Below are 24,900 nucleotides of genomic sequence, written 5' to 3' on the forward strand. Positions count from 1 at the left end.
ATTAGAAGAAGAGGAGGATGAGCGTGTCAGTCGATCAAAAAATGTGTACGACATCCTAATAAATAAACATAATTAAATGTAAAAATTATTTACATATCACAGGTGCTCTTCAAATTTGGCAAGCAAAAAATTTTGCCGAAACCCCTTTTTATTTATAAATGATTAATCATGATTAATCAAAATTCTAAAATGTGATTATTAATCTGATTAAAAAATGTCGTCGTTTCACAGCTCTAACATAAAGTGCAATTTTTGATTTCGTAAACGACTAATTATCTTGTTTTTTCCTCACATGAATCGAAACATTTAAAATTCACCAAAATGGCCGATGTAAATGAGGCCCCACACACCCTTAATCCCAAAATACTGAAAGACACACTAGTTAGCAGTATAGCGCTCCCTAAAGTTCTCCCATCTGTTGAAACAAAGCAGATTGACAGAAACATTTCTGTATCTTACAGAAACGTAACAATGGTTCACTTGAGTTACCTCATTTGTCATAATCTTCTTGCTTCCACTGCATTTCCACGGGGCCCCCAATCTAATCTAAAGTCACGGGTGCTAATCCTCCGCAGCAACAGCGGTGGCGCTGGTCGAGGTAAATTAGGTCTTGGAGTGATAGCCATCTGCCAGACGTGTGCTTAATTGGTTTGTTTTACTCGTCTATGATGTCGATAGGTGTCAATTTAAACACAAGGAATTGCTTATTTCCTAAAACTATGACACAAAAGGACACCTAGCGTCAATATTTCATGTATCGTCTTGAGTTGAGGACGCTACCCAGCGGGGTTTTGTCAAACCAAAACTACTGTTTATGGTTAATTCAACCTGGTTGTCAGTTGGAATGGTGATACTGTTCCATTCTTGTCCTGTAGGTGGCGATAATGACACTATAAACCTTGTTTGCAACTGACAAACAAGTGAAGAAGAAACCAAAATTACATGATTTGATACTTTCTTGATGCTGCTGTCTTTACATTCGCTCTCATTGATGATTCCATCAAGCGGACGCAACAAAGATATAATAATATATATTTTTTGAAGACATAATCATAAACATGATCTCCTTGGCAGAGGTATAACCATACCTAGCGGTCATAATCCTACTCTTTGCCAACACTTGACATTCAAAGGATTATCTAAACCGATTTAGGATGATTGACATTCTAACCACTCAGAGGATTTAACACACGTGCAGTGTGGATGAAAATTCACGACAAGTTATGGATGTATTTGCGTACCTGGCCTGATTTATTATTTAGATTACTACACATTCAACAATGAGTTAAGGGGTCAGACAATTTACCATGATGGGCATGGAAGATTTATTTTTGCGTGAAATCCAACCAGTCCATTTTCTTTATGCCGCTTGTCCTCTTGAGGGATTGTGGAGAAGTTTTGGATGAAAGCCATTTTTTCAGATTTTTCAGGAGACACACAAAAAAATTCCATCATGAGGTTAATTTAGGCCGAAAAATATTTTTTGCAAAAAAAAAATGACTTGAGCAATTAGTTTAAGAGGGTGACGAAGAAGGTTAAATTTCGAGTTGGACTACAATTTGGTCTTTATGACTCTAACCAGTTAGCATTATGAAGCTCCTACAATTCCAGCAGTCTGTTGTAGGTGCTAAATTCACGCAGTTCTTTAAAACAAGTTTAAACAAAAAAAAAAAAAAAAAACTCCCACAACAGCAGCAGCAGTAGTTGGCTGCCAAATGTTTGGGGATGGCCTAAACAAACCACAGGGCACTGAGCTGCATCAAGAGGCTCAGCTAAGGTCCAATCTGACGTTTATCTCTCCTGGCTGTTCTGCTGATGGCAGCACGACGTCGCTTTAGGAAGCAGCTGTTCACTGTCAGAGATCTAGGTCAGGACAGGGAGAGTTGGTCGCAAAAGGCAGGCAGGCAGGCAGGCAGGCAGGCCAGGCCCGCTTCCTCTGGCACTATTGTGGGCCACTTGGTGACCGTGAGGTCCAGAGATGGAAATGAGCCATGGAACGTTACAGGGATTATACGCATTAAACAAACAAGATGCTTAATTGCTTCAATCACGACACACTGACATGACATAACCGTCTTTCCAGTGCTCTAAAATCATCATCATCATATACTCATCAGTTCCTCAACATATGCAAAGTACAATGAACCTTAACTCATTCAGTGCCATTGACGGCTATAGACGTCAAAAATTCATTTGAACTATTTCTATTAGCTTAGCATTTTTTTTCCCACTTTTGTTAACAAGAGTATGGAAACCTAGAAAAAAAATATTGTACATTAAGAACAGAAATAAAATTTACTATTGACTATTGAAGTCATGCGATTAATTACAATAAAAAAATGTAATCGCCTGACGCCCCTAATTTTTAATAATCTTTTCTTTTTTTTATTTAAAAAAAAAAGATTGCTAAAAAAAAATTTATACTCTTGTTAGCAAAAGTGGGGGAAAAAGTTATACTAATAGAAATAGAATTGAAAATGAATTTTTATAGGCGTCAATGGCAGTAAATGAGTTAAAGGGACATACAGTGATCCCTAGCGCCATCTAGTGGTGAACTAGAACTTTTATAAAAAGACGGTTTATGTCAATAGTATGCAAAAAAAAACAACAATCTTCAGTTAACCTAACATGCATGTATTCGGAACGTGGGAGGAAAGCAGGGATCCTCCCGGGTTAGCTCAGCTAGCTCGCTAACTGCTACGCCAGCACAAGGATGGATTTAAAACTTTACTCATTGGAGTTTGATTCCCCTTTGAGGGACTATAGTGCGTATAATAAACTAACAAAATAAAACAAAACCTGCTTGTGTGTGTGTCTGTTCATGTCAACATGCACATGAGTGGACTGATCTGCTGTCAGACACACCTGACGTACAGGTAAGAGGCTCAGTTTCCACCGTCAGATCCCAAAGGCAGATTTATCATCGTGTTATATAACGCGCACACACAGACACGCACACACATGAGGCAAGGCTGATGGGAGGTTGCTGTCACAATGTTGCCGTCAGCACTGCTCAGATCAGATTTAACACCCCCGCCCCTTCATCTCCACACAATCATCCTTGAATTCCCTCCATGATCCACGGCAACAGTCCCTGTGCACGAGGTTCGACGAAGTCTGCTGGAAAGACAAATTTGGTACATGAAATGACCTAGCTATGAATGTGTAGGTTCTGTGCGAAGTGATTGGTCTGCTCAGTCTACAAAATGGATAAATGTGGGCAGCCGTGGGCACAAACTTAAGACCGTCGCATCCCCCAGACACACGGTCGTGACTGTCCTTGAGCAAGACGTCAATACCCTGAACTGGCCCCGCTCTTGAACCACCACTTATTAGAAAACAAATGGGAGATATTTGATTTAAAAAAAAAAAGGTCTCAAAACTTGAGGAAAAAATATGAGGGAAGCTCCAGGATTGGCAGACAAAACGGTTGCTGGCGATTATTGGTGCTGTTTTCAAAGTCGGATATGTATCCTTCATCATTACATAACACAGTTCCTCTAATCATTCTTTGAATCCTAATATTAGACTGCTCCCATGCTAATCTATTTGTCTTGGCATAATCTATGGCCTGCGCATGTAAGCATGTCTTCACCTAAAACGTATTATATCATTAATGTGGACACTGCATTCATGTCTGCTGTCATACCAAAAATATGGATTTTTATTTTTTTTTTTTAAGTAAGCACATCAACAGTTTGAGGTTTCCATATGTCATGCTTATGGTCCAGTGATTTATTTTATGGATGCCCATTTGATATCTTCAAACAAATGATTACAAAACTCATATTATATTTGAAAGGATAATAAAGGTGATTTTAATGAATATTGAAGCAGTTCTTTGATCATTCATGAGATCCCGTGGGTAGGATATTAAAAAGCGTGGCCAGTAAATATTAGGTAAATTATTGCTCGGATTGGCTCCAGCAAACCCCCCCCCCCCTTCCCCCCCAGCAACCCTTGTCAGGACAAGCGGTTAAGAAAATTGCTGGATAGATGAATATTGCTGCATAATACATGACCCCAGAGACTTTATTTTGATGTTGAAAAACTGCTGGAAAGAAATGATGGCCTCTTTTTCTATTTAATTGCATGCTAATGTTAGACTGCAGTTATCGACACATCTCTGGACTATAGAGAAAAAAGTTTTCATAATTTTCTGAAACTTTCATGATTTATTTTTGCCATTGTGTGAAGGCTGAAGGCCTATTCATATTTTTTTTATTGCACACGCTTTTTTGACATGCATCTCCTTCCACATAAATCACCCGATTCACATCATTCCAATTTCAAAATATTCAAAAAAATGTCAACATTGGGGGTATTATTTTTCTCATTGCAAAAATTCACAGTTTCACCCAAATTCTACATTTTCAGCCAAAAATTCCCCATTGTTTTCCGACTGAAAATTCAGCATTACAGATTCACATTGTTCCCATTTGAAATTCAAACCATGCAACAAAGCAGATTCACATCATTCCACTTCCAAATCCGCATTCAATTCACCTTGGTAACAATTTTCAACATGCCAGAATTTCCACGCCCAACAAAAAATTAATAATTCATTCCCAATGGCACATAAAAAAAAAACATTCAATCTTTTCACATCATTCTATATCTCTCAAAATCATTCCACATCATTCAAATTTTCAGCTTTCACACACAATTTCTCCAGAAACTGCAAATGTCTAGTTCTGTAAAAAAAAAAAAAAAATCCCACAAGAAAAAAATTTGGCCAAAAGATGTCTATTCATTAATGTGTGACAGTTTTGGACTCTTTATAAAATTGTTTCTCAAAGCGATGTATATGTTGGGATAAAATTTCCCCCCCCCAAAACCTGAATGATTCCATATACAGGTAATCAGTGTGCGATTATGTGAACCCAAGCAGAAAGTCTTTAGAATGCTGACCTACGAGGACTAATTAACCGGTAAATCTTACAAAGGTCAACATTGTGGCGGCCAAGGATGAAAAGAGTAGTCACCATATGGCGAAAGATGCCCTCAAGAAGTGTGTCTTCGCTGCTCTTTTAATCTTTTGAGCTAATTGTGTCTCTTCACCCCCCACCCCCCCCCCCACCCGTCTTCTATTGACTGTGACTGGTGTTCGGGGCAGACAAAATGTGGCCAAACCTTAATCTACTTAACTGCTTTCCACCTTGTTTTTGCCATTTTATTCCAGCCTTGTTGTTGTGTCTTTTGAAACAAGCTGACATCAACACTAAAGTTGCTCTGCAATGCAGGTTTTTATGCATACGTGATGATTTGAGTCATAGGCACAGATTTGGTTTCTAAATAATCATAGTCATGGGTTTTGCTGTAAACATGAATTAAAGCGGCACCAATCAATAATTTGAAAGTCAACAAGTATGGTGGCCACACAGGCAGTTATTGATTATGTCTCCAGTGAATTTAGGGAACAGCCTGATTTCATGAGATGAAAAGTTCTGAAGATTTAATCGGTATAGTTGGGGGTGGGTGATGGGAGGGGGAAATCGAAAAAAATATTTGTGCAAAGCCAAGTCTAGTAGAGTGTCATTTACAACTGCACCCAAAGTTTCCCAGCAACCCCCTTTGTAAATTGGATTTATTTGCAGTTAATACTAAACTTATTTTTACCAAATGACGTATTTTAAGTTAAAGTGAACTATTATTTGTGGAATGGATTTATTTTTAATGGGAATGTTACCAGAAAGTCGCAAAACATTGGAAGAAGCGGTGTTAAGAATTCCCCTCCGCAACAATTATGAGGAAACCCAATCTTCCAATCTTTTAGATTGTCTATTGACTTGTACCACTAGAGGGTAGGTGGGCTCCCTCTAGTGGTATGTGAAAGAATCACTGAATTAAATGTTTTAACTGCATAATTTTACAGTGGCTTTAACTTTCATTTTAAATCCATTATTGTATATTTATTAAGTACTTAATTGTTAATTGTTTTTATATATTTAGGGATTTTTAGTTAAAGTGAACTATTATTTGTGGAATGGATTTATTTTTAATGGGAATGTTACCAGAAAGTCGCAAAACACTGGAAGAAGCGGTGTTAAGAATTCCCCCCGCAACATTTATGAGGAGACCCAATCTTCCAATCTTTTAGATTGTCTATTGACTTGTACCACTAGAGGGAGCCCACCTACCCTCTAGTAGGGTAGGTGGGCTCCCTCTAGTGGTATGTGAAAGAATCACTGAATTAAATGTTTTAAATGTTAAATGTTTTACAGTGGCTTTAACTTTCATTTTAAATCCATTATTGTATATTTATTAAGTACTTAATTGTTAATTGTTTTTATATATTTGGGGATAAAAAAAAATTTAATTTATGTGCAATATATTTTTAATTTCATCATTATTTAAGTGCATAAAAAAAAGTAAAAAGTTTGACAACTTTACATATAGAACAAGTCTGTATAGTTGTTTGTCAATATGTGCGATGTGATTGGCTAAGGACCAGTCCTCGCCCCAAAGTTTGCTGCATGGGAAAGGCTACAGCTCATCCACAACCCTGATTAGCACAAGTGGTATAGGAAAACAAGAAGTTTTTTTTTTTCTTGACATGATCTCCATGAGCGTATTGACTGAGTCTCTTATTTAAATTTCGCCACTGAATGGCACATGTATGACAATTCCAACTGTATAGTAATAAATAGAGCAGCTCTAAGAGGTATACTGATGTCGACCACACCATTAGATATTCCAATTTTTATTAACTCCCCTGTAACCCCTCACCCTGGTACCAAGGGGAAGCAGGTGATATGCATTTTGTCCAAAAGAGCAAAATGAAAGTTAACGGGCAGCTCCTGAGCAAACACTAGCATTCATTTTGAATGTGGGGCAATCACACAGATTAAACATATGATGTGTCTCACTCAAATTGAAGAGACATGTAAATATAATTATACGAGCCCCCGCTCCGATAAATGCAGGAATTGAAGAGTAGTGTTGACGGACACACTGACGAGACTCTAAAGACTTTAAGTTACAACTCTTCCACAGGTCATCACATTTTGTCAGACTTAGCATCACCAATGTACGGGCAATGTGACTGATTGATCCACTCGATGAACAGTAAAGATTAAGAGGATGACAAATAAGCATGCTGCTTACACAGCACTTGGGGCTAATCCCCAGCGCCCACCCCCCCCTCGGCTCCCTTTTGAGGAGGTGCCACCGAGGAGCACCCACAGACAGTGACGGACCCGGATGGTTGGTGGGAGGACGTACAACCTGTGCAGCAAGTGTGGGTTTGAGTCTGCATCTCCACGCCAGAAGCTAGTAGACGGGCTCTGCAGGGGACTCAGGTTGCCATCCGCACATTGGGAGCTGTAGCGGGCCCCCTATTTTTTGTTGTTGTTGGATACCTGACACTGTTTCAAGATTGGGGGACGGTTATTTCCCCTTTGTCAATCATCATTTAGAAAAAAAAAGACATTTTCAGCAAAAATGATGGAGGATCACCTGACAAAGATGCCCATGGCGCCATCCTGTTCGCCCGCTGAGTCGACTGGGAGCGGCGGCACGGATGACAGCAGAGGAGGTGAGTTCAGCTTCAGGAGCAACAGGTGAAAGGAAAGACCATCAACAGTTGCTACAGAGAGAGATGATAATAATAATAATAATAAAATAGCAATAATAATAATAATAATAATAATTATCATTATTATTATTGCTATTATGTATGTAATAATAATATTATTTTCAAAAATATTATATTATTTTTTATTTTATCATCAACATTGTAATAATAATAATAATAATAATAATAATAAAATCATAATAATAATAATAATAATTATTATTATTATTAACTCATTTAATTTCATTGTTGGAATTAATTTCAGTTTCTGTAACTTATTTGTCCCTATTGTCATTGTTTTAACTTCAAAATTATCCACTAAATAATGGTCTCACCAGCTTCATTCACAGCGGTTTGAAAAATTTTGCTACAGAGAGATAACAATAATAATAATAATAATAATGATAAAATGAAAAATAATATAACAATTTAAAAAATAACATTTTATATATATATATATATATATAAAATGTAATTTTTTACTACATATATATATATATTTATATATTTTATATATATATATATATATATAAAATGTATGTTTTTACTACATATATATATATATATATATTTATATATATAATATTGATACAATAAAAATAATATGTTAATGATAATAAATCAGAATGAATATAATAATAATAATAACCCATTTAATTTCCTTTCATTTCAGTTTGTGTAACTTAATTTCCTCTATTCATTCATTGCTTTAACTTCACAATTATCCACTAAATAAGCCGTTGCGTCTTGTCACACTGCCAGCTCCCTGCACACTCGGCTCACACCACCACAGATGGCAGGCCTACCATGTATGACACAATTCATCGCTGAATGAACGCTACTAACCGATTTGTCTTTGACCCTCAGCCAAGAGTCCGGCCCCTGGCAAAGCCCTCAGCCCTGCTCTGGTCTGCAAAGTGTGCGGCGACACCAGCAGCGGAAAACACTACGGCATTTATGCCTGCAACGGCTGCAGCGGCTTCTTCAAACGCAGTGTGAGGAGGAGACTCATTTACAGGTAGGCAACGTCACCACATTATTTTTGAAAACAAGTTTTGTTCAAGTGACTTCCATGTCAAACATGTAGCTATTTGATGTGCGGAGTTATATTAAGCTTGATTAGTAACAACAAATTTGTTTTTTTGTTTTTTTGTAGGTGTCAGGCGGGTACCGGCATGTGTCCAGTGGACAAAGCTCATCGCAACCAGTGCCAGGCGTGCCGGCTGAAAAAGTGCCTGCAGGCGGGCATGAATAAAGATGGTAAATGTGTGTGGGCGGGATTCCATTTAAAGGGCCAGTGTGTAGCATTTAGAGGCGTGTGTGAACTTACATGATGATTGACATACTGCAAGCCAATCAATTTCTCCCATCCTGCTGTTTCCATGCGAATCGCAGCTGTGCAGAACGAGCGGCAGCCCCGCAGCACAGCTCAGGTGCGTCTGGACTCCATCGATGTGGACCATGAGAAGGAGCACCTGGCAACCACACGGGAGCCCACCTCCTCATCCTCTTCATCCTCTTCCTCGAATGGTTCCGTCATCACATGGCCCCACATCACCTCGTCCGTAGCCATCACCTCCTCCGTGGCCCCCCAGCGCTGCGTCAGCCCGCAGAACAACCACCGCTTCATGGCCAGCCTCATGACGGCCGAGACCTGCGCCAAGCTGGAGCCTGAGGATGGTGAGGAGTCTTTTACTTTCATAAATATTTTTGAAAGGGCACAAAATGGGAGAAAACAGAACCACGCTTACACGGTATTAGTGCGATGATGATTCCAAGGGCCCAAATTGACGGTATTTTCACTTAGCTGCACTTAAGAGCCCAAAATGTTTTGTTTTCACGTGCCCTTTGGCATCAACTTGTCGATAATTAGAGGCGGCTACTTGTTGCACATAGAAAGTGTGCATTCTTTTCGTCAAGCTTTGCCCCAGTTACCATGAAGTTACTTAGTTATTTTACTGATTACTTGATTTAAAAAAAACACTTTATTAATTTAGGGATTACTTAATTTTAAAAGTAACTTAATTACTTTTTTTGATACCTGCTTTTAAAAATAGCCTATTTTCTTTATCGATTACTTGATTTTAAAAGTAACCTAGTTACTTTACTGATTACTTGATTTTAAAAGTAACCTAGTTACTTTACTGATTACTTGATTTTACAAATATTACTCAGAGAACCTAAAAACACACTACCACATTCATCATCAGTAGAAGCCATCCCTGTAACATTTCCTCCTCCGTTGCAGTTGACGAGAACATCGACGTGACCGGCAACGAGCCCGAGCGAGCGTCGTCGGAATACCACATGGCACTTTACCCGTCCACCTCGGAAAACGTGTACGAGACCTCGGCGAGGCTCCTCTTTATGTCGGTCAAGTGGGCTAAAAACCTGCCGGTGTTTTCCAACCTGCCCTTCAGGGACCAGGTGAGAATTCCTGCACAGCAGTGACACATTCACTCTGAGAATTCACTGGATAAATATTTGATGTACTGCCAGTTTGAAACTGTCATCTGAAGGATGTATCACAGCACTGGTCTAGGTTTCAACCTTTTGGTGTCCCTGCAGGTGATCCTACTTGAGGAGGCATGGAGCGAGCTCTTCCTCTTGTGCGCCATCCAGTGGTCTCTACCGCTGGACAGCTGTCCCCTGCTCTCCCTGTCAGACCTGTGCCCAGGCATGCAGGGCAAGACCAGCTACACCAGCCTGGACCTGAGACTCCTGCAGGAGGTCTTCAGCCGCTTTAAGGCCCTCGCCGTCGACCCCACGGAGTTCGCCTGCCTCAAAGCCATTGTGCTCTTTAAGCCTGGTGAGGAGGTTTTTGTTAATTCAGTGAAGTAATATAAATAAATTAATATTAATATAAATTGCTAATTAGGGGTGTAAAAATGAGTGTGTCAATATATAGTTAATTTAAAGTTCCTTTAATGCAACTTTTTTTTTTTTACGCATAATTTATTTCCGCCCCATATTTGGAAATCCTGTATTGGGAGATGCAGCATACACTTCCACGTCAAAATTTTGCAGTAATAAATGTAATAATAATGCATATACATGTGGAAACTGGGGTTAAAATGTGCAGACTTTCACAAGTTACTTCATGTTAAAGATTAGCTAGATTCTTAATATGAAAAGAAAAATGCACTAGGCTGTCACCGTCTTACAAATGCAATAATGCCATCAAGTGGCATAAAAATGCCCTAAACACAAATCAATATCACACTCGTTTTTTTACAGTAAGTACATATTTTTAATTTTAACTAAATTTTATGAATTATTATGAATTTACTTATTTACTATATTTTTATTAGTTTAACATATTTTACCACTTTTATGTTAACAAGTGTATGAAAACTTAGTGAAAACAAATATTTTACATTTTATTCTACATTTAGGACCGATATAAAATACTACTAAGTCATCCAATTAATTACGATTAAAAAAATGTAATTGCTTGATACCACTATTAATAAAATACATTTATTAGAATTAATTATTATTATTAATTTATTTTGTCAAAAACAATCTTTAAACCTCATTCGATATCGTCAGAGAGTAAATTAAAGAATAAAAATAAAAATGGATGCATGTATTTATGACATCAGAATGATGAAATGTTTATACACTCGCAATACTTAAAATACGTAATCATTGTTTAAAATAATAAAGGCACGTGGCAGACATTTGCACACGTATGCCATATAAGTTACCAGATATTGTTATAAATTGCGGTGGCTGTATAAAAAGGTTGAATACACACCACCAAATCACATTATTTATTCATTTTTCTCACTCACTTCACTCCTTCTTGTCATCGTCAGAGACTCGTGGTCTAAAAGATCCAGAACAAGTGGAGAACCTTCAGGATCAGTCGCACGTGATGCTGGGACAACATATTCGTTCTCACTACCCGGGTCAACCCGCCAGGTAGCAAACATCGCATCTCCTCATCGTTCATAATGATAAGAATGTAGCAATGAGATGGATTTTTGTTTGTTTAGGTTCGGAAAGCTGCTGCTTCTTCTGCCGTCGTTACGTTTTGTCAATTCCGAGCGCATCGAGCTGCTGTTCTTCCACCGGACCATCGGAAACACTCCGATGGAGAAACTGCTGTGCGACATGTTTAAAAACTGATTCTGCTAACTGGAAAACATGTGCAGTCTTCAGCCAGTATGGAGGACAGCGGATTGGCAGATTGCTGCTTTGTTAACTCTTTTAAGGTTAATCTTAATTGTATGGTCACTTTGTGTTTGCTGTTGCCACGCCTGGTAATTATTATATTTCGTTTTGCTTGTATATTGTTAACAATTGGATTTTTTGTATGAAGTAGCTCAGTGTCACAGTCGTCTGCAATTTTCTGTCTTCTTCACCCACTGAATATTAAATTTGATCGATGGAATGTCATCAGCATGAGTGTGTATTCATGTTGTCATTGTCTTGATAAAGAAGCAGAAACATTTTCAATTTGGTTTCTTATTTTATGGCTTTGCGTAGTAAAAAAAAAAAAACTCATAACATATTAATTAAGTGTAGCAATTTATAAGTGGCCTGCATTAATTCTATAATATTCAATATTTACATGTGCTTTTAAAAAATAATTAGTATGAATCCCTAGCTTGTATAAAGTACTAATGAACATGTACAATTATGGCCAGCCAGCCATGCAGTGTGTGTGTGAGCACGCTTGTGTGTGTTTTCCTAGCGAGTGTAAAAAGGTACACAAACATGCATCTTACAGTCAACAACTGGCCTCTGCTGCCTCCAGTGGCAGTCAAAGACATGACAGCCAAAAGTTATTTCTGCAATTAAAATAAAGAAAAAAAATATCAATCACTGCACCTCACGTCTAAGTAAAAATGTGAAAATTCACAATATTTTTAATTTGTCTAAATTTGGGCAATTCATTATAGGCTTGATAGCTGAGTACAGTTTAGAAATAAACTAAGAAAAAAATAGCAGCAAGATACTTTTAACTTTAGCGTAATTCTATGGCCATTAGAAGCAAAATATTTTGTTTTTAAACCTTTCGCACCTTTGCATTGCACCAAGATCTAAAAAGCAAAGGAAAAAATAAATTGCCATAATGCTTTTAATGTGTTCTCAGCCAAATATAGCAAACAAACGTTTTTTGGTTTTTTTTCACATCTATAGTGTTTTAGTTTCTTTATCATGTTGCAATAGCAGCAGTTTAGCATTATTCTCTAGCAACTGAAAATCTCAGTTGGGCCTCATAGCTTCTGTCATATGAAGGAGCTCAAACACTACTTTAAAATTGTCAGCAAGTTTGTCTTTGAGCGTGTGGAAATGTGACTACTGATATGCATTTAGGCACATAATTTGAAAGTGCGAACTGAATATCTCCGTCTTGTTAGACAAATGAATGAATGAATCTACAACAGCGGCATTTTCACATCTCTAACTTTAGAAAGAGTTCAAAACAAATTCCCAAGGCGGCTGCAAACAAAACTTTCTTTGTTTAGGCCCGAGATTTTCATCTTGTAATGGGATTATTCTCTTCAGTAACAGGCAGAGCGAGGCATGAAGGTTAAATCCACATTGCAGCATGAAAATGACGTTAACTTGTTTTCACATAGAAAATATTTCAAGATATTGTTGGATGTTTATGTTAAATAATATGGAGTGATTTTGTAAAGAAGTGACTTTATGAAGTTCTTCAACTCACTTCAACACCAGGATAACACAAGCTGGCATCAAAAACAGTGGATGGAGGTTTTAGCCAATAAAACAGGATAGGTTCCAGATTTATTATTCATTTTATTTTATTTTTTAATCAGCGCCTATTTGAATCCGCTAATGTTGATCCGTAAATTTGCAGCGGTCCACTGTTCAACCTTGAGAGATAGGTTGAACAGTGCCGCTAATCTAGACTGGGAATCAGGGTTCACTTGAGGTCAAAATGTTCTTCCACGCCCCCCCCCATGTGCAGCAGCTAATCTACTGTGTTTAATTCTTAACACTTACTGGAATGCGTTGCGCCGTTTGGTCCCACCATCGCATCAGCACCAGCCGATCGGGCCCGTGTTACCTGAATTGAAGGCGGAACGAGAGGAGGGAGAGGTTCGTTTGTCCTGCGTCGCCAGTTGGACTTCACCAAGCAGGCATGATGAACAACAGCAAGGATGAATTTGAACCTATTGAATATTCCTACTATGATTACTCTGACTGGTACTCCAATAACCCGGAGCCTACAAAGCCTCCCAAAGAGTAAGTATCAGCCAAGAAATTGCTTGTCTCAATCGTCCTGTAAGTTTGTAATACCATTTGATCAATAGTACAGTAGTTAATTGCTAGCTACAGTTTTGCTTAGTTGATTTGCATATACATTTCTTTTTGCAGAGTCATTTTACCGTGTGACCCAACAGCGAATGATGCAATATTTCACATATGCATACTCTCTATATCGGTAAGTACACAATGAAAAAGGAGATCTGTCAGTTTTACTCATAATCTGTAAAGATACGTATGTATGAAAATGACAATGTTAATTTCACTCCCAGCCATTTTCACTGAAGCAACCCCCTTCGCTCACGGCTGTTTTACTGGATTTTGACAGATTTTGCAAGGCCCACGGAATATTGTGTTCTATTGCTATAAAAACATGGAACCTACCAAAAGAAATATTAGAGTCTCTTCTTTCATCGGGAAAAAAATATTTAAAAAAAGAAAAAGAAAAAAATATTTCTATCTGTTTTCGTTTTGCAACAATTAGCATTAGAATATAATTAAGTTTTATCAATATTCAGAAATCTGTTTAAAAGAGTGGGTAAAAGAACTTTTTGCAACATGGCCCTGGTTGATCTCTTATACTCTGTTGCCACCTGCTGGTCCTTTTTGTAATAATTGCCATTGCTTCAAGCATTCTCTTCAGTTTAGAGGCTGCATTAAAGCCTTCTATGCTCGCTGCATAAAAAAACATAAAAAACATATAAACACGTCTTTGGGAGCATGGTAATATTTGAAATAGAACATATTTATACGTTTTTGGGGAGCAAATGAGTTAAAGTAGAAGTAATGAGTCAGTTGTTAAGTAAAAGTACACACAGCACGTTCGCAAAGCTTTGCTAATGTTGTGAACCGAGTAATTAAAAAATTGCAAATTATGACAACTGTATAAAAAAATAAAAAATAAAAAAAACACCATGCCACAAATGGGATGAAATCCATGATTTACAGTCCCATCAACTCATTAATTTAAAAAATAATAATAATAGTGTAAAATGTTCGTTTTTGTTTTGCTTCTAGCTGGTGATTATGCTCATTCTGGCAGCTCTAAGCAGGAGAAATAAACTCTGCCAAGGATTTACAAGAGGATCCTCCAGCATCTTAAGGTGAGTCCCACATATGCTTGATTTCTGCTTACCGATTATGTCTGTGAGACGCGTTTTGATGCTCCTGTTTGATCTCCCAGTCCCAGCAACTTCCTGGATCAGACACAGAAGAAAGGTGTGGCGATGGCTGTGTTTGGACTGCTGTTCAGCAAGCTGGCCACGTTGGTGATCGCACCTGATCCACTGCCTTTCTCCAAAGACACTCCAGCTGAAATCAAAGGTGCACATTTAGAGTGCAAAGAAAATATGTCTCTCATTTTATTCCATGGCTTTTAACTCAGCATGAAACTCTTCCTTGTTTTATTTAGTTTTTTAAACTATCTGTTATTGTAATCTAGGCTCATTTTTACCCCATGCAGGCCTACCACTTTGTATGCAACGGCTGTTTTAAAGTGCTCTATAAATAAAGAAACGACAAGAAATGAAACATTAATGTTATGTCCATGTTTTGTTTAGAGTTCATGAAGATAACGGCCATCTTCTACTATCCAGTTCTCTACTACCCTCTGATGGTTTGTAGCACTCTGCAGCACAAGGCCGGTTATGTATTTGGAACTCTGCTCTCCGTCAGCCATTTTGCTGTGCAACTGTGGCAGAAGTTGGACTGCCCAAAGACTCCGGAGGTAACACATTATTTACATTAAGTGTATGTGTTTAGTTTCTTCTGTTAGGTCCAACATCTTAATAGCACATCACCCCATTTTTTTCCACAGCTGTATAAGTTCTACTCCTTGCTTGCAAGTTTGCCTCAGCTGGCTTGCCTGGTGTATCTTTGCGTCCAGTTCCCTTTGCTGTTTTTCAGAGGAACAAAGTCAGAAGAGGTGAGAAATGTTTGTCGCTCACCTCACCTTCTCTTTGTCCACTGAGAACATGAGCTCATATAAAACATTGAATCACTGACGCTGAACAACATATATTGGAACAACATTCATGATTACAATAAAGAGCTTTTTGTGAACAGAGTGGACGTAACTCAACATTTTTGAGCGGATTGTACAAGACCTATTATGTGTTTTTTTTTTTCTTCTTTACATGCACAAAAAATACAAATACATACAAGGTCTTATTTTGACATCAGAGTAGCGTGGTACAGAATACAGTCTGTAGCTACCCATTTCATTTTTAATTGTTTTGATTTTCTGAAAAACACAAAATGTGATGTTTTGTTCATAAGGTTAGGATACATATACGGATGTTTTCACCTTGTGTGTGGCTCTTCTTTGGTTTAGAATGTGACGCGCCCCTTCCCGCATGCACACTAAGTAGCGAACGCTGCCCTCTGCTGGTCGGCGTTAGTAATTACAACCTCCTTGTCGAATAGCCTGACGCATCCAATCACAATCTCAACTATTAAGCAATAAAACAAAATGACCACCCTCTGAACATGGGCTGCACTATAAATTAATATCAAATACATGTGGGAACAATATAAATCTAAATATAAGAAGTTTAGATATACATGCAGTGGTGGGCAGTTTTAGAAAATAGATTGTTTTGTCTGTATTCCTTTACAAAACATTTGACTAAGGTCTGAATGATTTTTCTCCTAGGATCTCGACAGCTCCTACTACAGCGACTATGTAAAATGCCTTCTCAAAAAGAAGAAGCCATCAGCAATTAGGTGACTGGAATCTTGTTTAGTACTAATCCAATTAAGTCATCTGAAGGCAATGTATGTGTTTTAAGCGCCAAATAAAACCAACTCTCATATTCTTAAATTTACTTCTAAAGTTATGAATTGCTGATTCAAACCTTAGTGAGCCGTGACTGGTTGTTTTTGTTTGTCGCAGTTCCTCCACGTCTGGCAAATCAACATTGATGGAGAGACTACTGGAAGTGCCTAAGAATTATATTTATATTCCGGAAAAGGGTGTGTGCATTTTACTCAAAAAATATTAATTCTCAAATCCTCTCAACCTTTTTTTTTTTTTTCCTCTTTTAGTGTTTCATTTCCCTCTAAAGCTGGCTGTATCAGTATTTGTGGCTTTGGTGGCGATATACCATGTAAGTGACCTTTAACACTTACATATACTGTCTTGATTACATGATAAATAAACGAGTAACACGAATCTGGTGTTAAAAAAGAAGAAGACATAAATTAATGAATATTTAGGTCTTTACACATCGCATCATGTTCTTTTTGTCTTTCAGACAGCCTTGTTGTTAGTTGTATTGGTTGTCCCAACCCTCCATATTGTTCGTGCCGGTATTGATGAGAACATCGCCTTCCTCTTACTGGGATTTGGGATCATCCTCTCCGATGACAGAATGGAGGTTGTCAAAATCGTCACTTTCTACACTTGGCTTCTGGAAGGTTTGGGACATTCTAATAAAAAGCCATTTGGATTGGTAGAGATTCTATATAACTTTGCTGTGTTTTTTTTTTTTCTTCAGTCTGCTACCTCTGCGCAATGACTCTGTCTTGTGTGGTCAGTCTGGTCATGCTCATGAGGACCATGGTGCTTCACAGGTCTTGCAATTGTAGTCTGTAGCTACCAAGAAACGTTTGTATTGTAACTTAGCAACATGGTGGCTAGTGGTTAGCATGTCTGCTACTTCACCAGAGTTCAGATCTTAACTCTGGCCTTGCTGTGTCGATTCCTTGTTTTGTTTTTTTAGCTCCCAAACATAACAGTAAATTTCTTTAATGACGAAATTGTCCGTAAGTGTAAATGTAATAGTGAATGCTTGTTTGTCTCTACTTTTCCTGTGACCACTCCGGAATTTACCCCGCCTCTTGCTAATGTTAGCTGGGGTTAGCTCCACCTCTGTGACCCTATGAGGAAACACGCTTTAGAAAGTGGATGAATGATTATATAAAAATGACCCGTCCCATTGTTGTGCTCTGTGCTTCAGGTTAAACCTGCGTGGACTGTATAAGGGAGAAGTTTACAACCTCTACAACAGCCAGAAGAGCCTTCGTCCATCGAAATCTGGCGTTGTCTGTTGGATGGGCTTGACTGGATACCAAGCGGCAATCGTCTGTTTGGGTAAAGATCCAAAATACTTCACAAATCATCTGTGATCAACACGTGATATGACCTTTGTAATTGCAATGTCATTACAGACAATGAAGGCAGCTTTTTAAAAACAATTTTTTTTATAAAGCCCAAATATTTTATCACAATACCTTAAAGCATTTACAAACACAACCGCTAATAATATTCAGGAGCAGATCTTGCCAAAATGACTACAAGACAACATTTTAAGCAACACTACATTCTAAAAAAAGTTGGGTCAAAAATAACCCAACTATGGGTAAAAAAATGGACCGATCTTCTACTTGGGTCTGTTTGACCCAACTTAGAGTCAAGAATTGGGTCTTTTAGTGTAAAACAACTCATAAATATTGGTCAGATCCTTTACTTGGGTCAAAAAATTGGATCATTTTGTATAAAACAACCCAGAAAGTTGGGTCAAATTGACCCATAAAGTGGATTGGTGCATTTTTTTTATCCATATTTGGGTTATTTTTGACCCAACTGTTTTTAGAGCGTAAGGAACTTTCATTTTACGTTGATTATGGCGACGCCATATGGACAAAAGCGGTATTTTTATGCCTGAAAGAAGACCACATTTCCCATGAAGACAAGCGCATTGCATCATTTTTTTTAACTCACGCCAGCGAGCGTTGACATTCAAATTGACTTCTGTCTTTGTAACGAATGGGGAAAGAGGGAAGTGACATATCCCATAAAGCAGTCAGCACATTTGTAGTTTTTTATGTGGCAGTGTTCCTACCATCCTACTCAAAGTTGCTTATTGCCAGTAAAAATGATACATACCCCCTCAGGCCATGGCAAAGGTACCATTCAACTAGTTTTAAGTGTCATCAGAAGAGTTATGAAAATATTTTATTAAGGCTGAAAAGTTCCTTAGTGCTACTTTAAACACATAAATAGTCCTTAAATACATTTAAAAAAAAGTAAATAAATAAAAGTATTAAAAGAGCATACTGTGAAACTGATTTTAAAATGTTTAAAATACCTTAATCAGACACTCAAGGCTGATTTAACTTATTCCATTTCTGTGCAGCATAACAACTAAATGCTGCTTCACCATGTTTGCTTTGAACAAACGCAATGGACCTAAGACCTCTTCACAAACAGTGGCTGAAGTCAGGGCAAATTTGCTCTCATTGAGTAAGACAGATTTGTGAAATGAAAATTAGCCTAATGTTGCTAACTCTGGCATACAAACAACATTGGACATTGCACGATATTGATTAATGTGCATTGTCGCTTATCAAATAAATACATCCAAGTTCAAGACCATACAGGACTAAAGATGTCTTCATCAAACGATCAGTAGTGGACTGAGTTCAGATGTTTGATCATTTTACCTAAACTTAGTCCATTATTTGACTGACAGTACTTCACGACTAATATGCATTGAAACGCAAATGACAATTACTACAGTGAATATCTGATTTATTTCCCACTTTGAAATATATTGATCTCTGTCATGTAAGAGACCTGCAAAAATACATTTTGTTTTTTCTCTCCTGATATCTTTGACAGGTATGGTGATCCAGACGGTGGTGTTTTTCATCTGCTTCTTGTTCCTGGTCTTCCTTGTCATCATCCCCATCTTTCACAGGCGGAACCTAATGGTCTTCGAGATTGCTGGCAAGGCTTGGTCAGTCGGCAAAAAATGCACCCATTTGTTGCGTTTTCATTCTTAATGCACAAACATTTAACGCATTTTCACATTCATCAGGCCCGCGTGGGTTACGGTCATCCTGATCACTTTGCTACAACATGTCGCTGCTAAGTTTGCCTTTGTCAAAAAAGATGCTGGCACCAGAGATTTAAATAACAGGTACAACGCGTGCCGCTCATTTTGAGGAATCCTCATGCGCCATATTTTCTGCTAGAAAGGGAAGCGCTAAACTGAACATGTTTGTTGTATTGCCAGGGAGAGTTTGTTCCTTCTGACATACCTGCTGTTTCTCATCAACGTCGTGGTGGGGCTGATTGTGGCGATCTGGCGAATGGTCATCGCAGCGTTGTACAACATCGTGCATCTCGGCCGCGTCGACATCAGTCTGCTGCACCGCACTGCAGAAGCCTACGACCCAGGTAGAAACCATAGAAACAAACAACTCAGCAAAACATGTCTTTGATAGCAACAGCACAATTAATAGATGACGATAGAATAAAATGGTTGAATTGGCGTCCATGTGTGTTTTTGACCCTACCAGCGTACCACTACTACACACACTTTCTGAAGGTGGAGGTGAGCCAGACGCACCCGGTGATGAAAGCTTTCTGCGGGTTGCTGCTGGACATACTGCGGGAAGGGGGACGAGCGGGCCAAAAAATACGAGATGCAGAGGAAGGTACGCATGTCATCATTTCTTGTCAGTCTTTGTTGGATCGTTGTGCTGAGTTTAGTGGAACTGTTTTGTTTGTTATTTTATATCAGCTTTTTGTAATTAACTCATTCACTGCCATTGACAGCTATAGACGTCATAAATTAATTTTAACTATTTCTATAGTTTAAAATTTTTTCCACATTTGTTAACGAGAGTATGAAAACCTAGAATTTTTTGGGGTACATTTAGAACAGATAAAATTTGTCATGCGATTAATTACGATTAAACATTTTAATCACCTGACACCCCTAATTTTTAATAAACTTTTCTTAAAAAAATTATAGTAATTATTTTTTTCCAATTTTTAATAATCTTTTTTTTTATTATTATAAAAAATTAGGGGCGTCAGGCGATTACCATTTTTAATCGTAATTAATCGCATGACTTCACTAGTTCACAATTAATCACAAATTTTCTATCTGTTCTAATACAATTTTTAAAAAAATCTAGGTTTTCATACTCTTGTTAACAAAAGTGGGGGAAAATGCTAAACTAATAGAAATAGTTAAAATGAAATTTTGATGTCTATAGCCGTCAATGGCAGTGAATGAGTTAATTTAACATAGTTTAATGTTGATGATTCCAATTTGCCTTGTTTTCTTTTTTTACATTCAGGAAATGGGAGCACTTTTGCAATTGTATTCTCAACCTTGCCAGATCCTAACAACTAGCACACACATCTTCATTATGTGCATCGCTAATATTTGTGCCTGCCATGCAGAAAGTGAGCAGCACTTTGAAATAGTGGTTAGCACATCTGCTTCACAAAATACAAATAGATTCCCAACTCTTGTATACAACATTCATGCCCGTAATGAGTGTATGAATCTTGGCAATGTTTTTTTATGCATTTTGTTTCACTTAAAAATACAGACTTAATGTTGATTGTTGACTATTTTCCATACGCATACCCACCGTTCACCTGTTTTAGATTAGTGTTTCCTAGTGTATATAATGGACATATATTGACATCACGGAAAGAAAAAAGCTCACTGCATAGGCCTACCATCAAACAAAAATGTCACAAAAAGTGGACACACAGGTTATTTATGTACCATCTGCCATCTAGTGGAAGAGCTTTTAACTCATTCACTGCTATAGACATCAAAATTTCATTTTAACTATTTCTATTAGTTTAGCATTTTCCCCCACTTTTGTTAACATGAGTATGAAAACCTAGATTTTTTAAAAAATTGTATTAGAACAGATAGAAAATTTGTGATTAATTGTGAACTAGTGAAGTCTTGCGATTAATTACGATTAAAAATGGTAATCGCCTGACGCCCCTAATTTTTTATAATAATAAAAAAAAGATTATTAAAAATTGGAAAAAAAAATTACTATAATTTTTTTAAGAAAAGGTTATTAAAAATTAGGGGTGCCAGGTGATTAAAATGTTTAATCGTAATTAATCGCATGACAAATTTTATATCTGTTCTAAATATACCCCAAAAAATTCTAGGTTTTCATACTCTTGTTAACAAATGTGGAAAAAAATTTAAACTATAGAAATAGTTCAAATTAATTTATGACGTCTATAGCTGTCAATGGCAGTGAATGAGTTAATTGCTCAGCCTGTAATTCGTCGCTGGCATAGATAGTTAAAAAAAAATTGGTGATATTTACTTAAAAAACCTAGAAACGTTTTTTCGCTCAGAAATTCAAAGTAAATTTTACAAGGAGAATTTTGAGTACATTTTACCAGTTTGTAAAAACAAACAAACAACCCCCCTCCCCCAAATATAAAGCTAGTCAAGCATGGCTTACGTGGTAGAGTGCTTTTTTTTTTTTTTATATGAACAGGTAAAATGTTCACAAAACTCTTCTTGTAAAGTTTACTTAGAATTTTTGAGTGAAAAAACGTTCCCAGTTTTTTTTCTCCTTAAGTAAATATTACTTTTTTTTCTTTCTTTTTTTAGTGTACAAAGATGCATTATCTGTAGTTTATAAATAATTTCCATACTTTTTAAGTGGAAATTGATAATTTTCCATTGTACACTTGATGATCTCTTATGTCACACTAATGTGTAGTGGCAAAATTTGGGCATCAGTTTTAGATTAATGCTAATTATCCACCTTCTATAATGTCCATATAAGCTATGGACTAATATATGTAAACATTGTCCAAAAAACAAAAAGACATTTTTTGTCTCTGGGAATCTATAATTTGGTTACTAAAAACTACTCAACAAAAAACTTTCTAATATTTTGGTGACCTTATTTAGCTACATAGGAACAGTATGCAGGATGATGCAGACACAACAGTAAGAATACATCATACTGTACTGCATTGTCATATCGCAAACACTCAAGAGTGACGTCACGTGACGCGTTCATGTTCGCAGGGATCCAGGAGAGTTCTCGGAGCAGGTCGAGCAGCAGTCGTAGGATTCGCTCTCGCTGGCAGTTGGTGTACACGCTGGTCAACAATCCCTCCCTCCTGGGCTCCAGGAAGCACTTCCAGACAACTCAGAGTTTGGAGAGCATCGTAAACGGCAGCCAGAAACGTAGCAAGCAGACAAGCAGCAAGAGGGAAGCCAGCAAGGCGACATCCGCTGAGCCTGCTCCATCCAGCGAGAATCAAGACAAAACTGATTGAGTTGAGAACAGTTTGCAGTGTTCTAAAAAATAATTTCATCACATGTTGCTTTTATGCCGCAAATTATTGTGGAAATGTCAGGAGGAAGTGAGGCCCCTAGATTATTATTTTTATTTTTTTAAAGAGAAGGTTAATTTAACTGATCCAGAACACATTAGCCCTGATTACTGTGCTACAATCACCAACCGTGATTATAATAGGCTATTGATTGATTGATTGATTGAAGGCCATTTGCTGTTTTCGAACTGTCACTGAATGCAACCACACCTCATAGACAGATAGGTAGAACTGCAAAATGAACTTTTATCCCAGTCACAAGTTTAGCCGTGTATATGTTGTGCATGACGTTTAAATAGTGAATCGATGTGAGGAAGATTTGTTTGGAAGGTGTAACTCACATTATGGTTATAGGCTAGCGGGCTAGCTAGCAACAAGCTACAGTGCGTAGCATGCCGCTGAACCCTTAGCTCAAACTTTCGCTCCGAGTAAATTCCAGTGAATACCGGTCATCACTTCCTCCTCCCGTCCGTGAAGCTTTTTCCAACTTCCCGCGTGTGGAGAACACGACCAGTCAGTTCGTTCGTTCCCACCTCCCCGACATGTGGCAACGGTCCCACTCGCGTGGGCGTGCACGCGCTCTCACGCTCTCTCTCTCTCTCATTGTAGAAATTGTAATCCCTCGAAGTAATCCCAATTTTTAATAAATGTACCTGTAATCTGTTACATGTTTTTCCTGTAACTGTAATGTAATACGGTTAATTAAAAAAAAAAAAATCTGATTACGTAACAGCTGTACATGTATTCCTTTACTCCCCAAGCTTTCTTTACCCAACATTGATCATTTAGATGAAATGTATTATTAACTTGTTTTCTTCTATTGTCACAATAAAATGTTGCTCTCACATTGTTTTTTTTCCATCTTTGTCATTCACTAATATGTCGCAACTACAATGTTGAAATAATGCCCCCAGCAGCCAGATATGTCTGTCAGATGCCCCTTTCTCCTTTTCTCTGCTTCTGATGATTCATCGTTCATCTTCAGGAAAGTGAATGTTGCTGTGGTTACCACATTTTGTCATACATATAGGATGGTCATATATATGAGATACACAAGTCGGCCTTGGTACAACTTAACAAAGTATTAAAAGTGCAAAAGTCCACAGGCCCTTTGTTGTTCTATATTGACACACACATATTGATCAGGACTGATCAATTGCAGCGTGACAATAGGATGAATGAGGTCAGAGTTCCAATTTGGTCAAACACGGCATGTTAAAAGCAAGTGGTTCAAAGTACAATATATCTGGCACACTTCACATTCGCAGTACTGTACATTGTTAAGCAACAGATATAATTCCTTGTTATTGACTAAAAAGCAAACACGTGTCACAGAAGCAACCGATGTTCAACTTTTACTGAGATAAAGTGTTTGAGTATAAAGTAAACACAAGTGTTATTTTTGAATGCCTGAATTGACAGTTTAAGGAAGACGATAGGAGGCAGTTAAAAAAAAAAAACATGACCAAAGTTACCTTTTGAGCAAACTAGAGTAAATTCTAAATACTGAAACGCAGGTTATAAGAAACAATTTAAAACTCGACTGAACACACATTCACTGTTTTTATACAATGTAGGTGTAGTAAAAACAATTGCAGTAAATGATCCACTTTTTCCCACATATAAGTCAAGTCAACAAAGCATGTTTGGAACAGCCATTTAGTTCAAGAACATATAGCAACTCAGCATTTATTTAGGTCACAGTACATTTGAGTTGTGTTCAGAATAATTGCCGTGTGTTGAAAAAAATGTGAGGAGGTAAAAATGTAACTCACTCAAAGGTGTATAAGTCTAATAAAAAAAAAAATAATAATAATAGCAGTATCAGCAAAAACTCATTCGGTGCTGTTATTCTGAACACCACTGTATGTTTTTGAAGTCACGCACAAACATTGTGCCACAGTAGTATGCACTGTAGATGGCTGTAAAATGCTTATATCCT

At 37.5% G+C, this 24,900-nt stretch overlaps 2 protein-coding genes and 1 long non-coding RNA gene across 3 annotated transcripts; 2 read left to right on the forward strand and 1 right to left on the reverse strand.

The window, feature by feature from the left end:
- Positions 1–7,194: 7,194 nt before the first annotated feature.
- Positions 7,195–11,980, forward strand: nr2e3 (nuclear receptor subfamily 2, group E, member 3). The gene is made up of 8 exons (XM_077564360.1): positions 7,195–7,537; positions 8,444–8,594; positions 8,733–8,836; positions 8,972–9,256; positions 9,825–10,003; positions 10,145–10,385; positions 11,398–11,503; positions 11,578–11,980. The coding sequence occupies exons 1-8, from the start codon at positions 7,444–7,446 to the stop codon at positions 11,708–11,710; spliced, it is 1,293 nt and encodes a 430-aa protein (XP_077420486.1). The 5' UTR covers positions 7,195–7,443; the 3' UTR covers positions 11,711–11,980.
- Positions 7,205–9,756, reverse strand: LOC144050778 (uncharacterized). Its single transcript, XR_013293926.1, has 3 exons — positions 8,907–9,756; positions 7,459–7,547; positions 7,205–7,367 (listed from the first exon to the last, which is right to left on the reverse strand). It is a non-coding gene; the product is annotated as an uncharacterized LOC144050778 (long non-coding RNA).
- A 1,585-nt stretch (positions 11,981–13,565) lies between the features above and the next one.
- LOC144050775 (receptor for retinol uptake stra6-like) lies at positions 13,566–23,803 on the forward strand. The gene is made up of 17 exons (XM_077564359.1): positions 13,566–13,801; positions 13,934–14,000; positions 14,840–14,925; positions 15,006–15,145; positions 15,382–15,548; positions 15,639–15,746; positions 16,476–16,546; positions 16,716–16,795; positions 16,868–16,929; positions 17,077–17,239; positions 17,320–17,395; positions 17,782–17,915; positions 19,446–19,563; positions 19,645–19,746; positions 19,843–20,006; positions 20,129–20,266; positions 22,648–23,803. The coding sequence occupies exons 1-17, from the start codon at positions 13,698–13,700 to the stop codon at positions 22,899–22,901; spliced, it is 2,034 nt and encodes a 677-aa protein (XP_077420485.1). The 5' UTR covers positions 13,566–13,697; the 3' UTR covers positions 22,902–23,803.
- The last annotated feature ends 1,097 nt before the right edge of the window (positions 23,804–24,900 follow it).

The sequence above is a fragment of the Vanacampus margaritifer genome, chromosome 4 (genome assembly GCF_051991255.1).
Source record: "Vanacampus margaritifer isolate UIUO_Vmar chromosome 4, RoL_Vmar_1.0, whole genome shotgun sequence".
NCBI lineage: Eukaryota > Metazoa > Chordata > Actinopteri > Syngnathiformes > Syngnathidae > Vanacampus > Vanacampus margaritifer.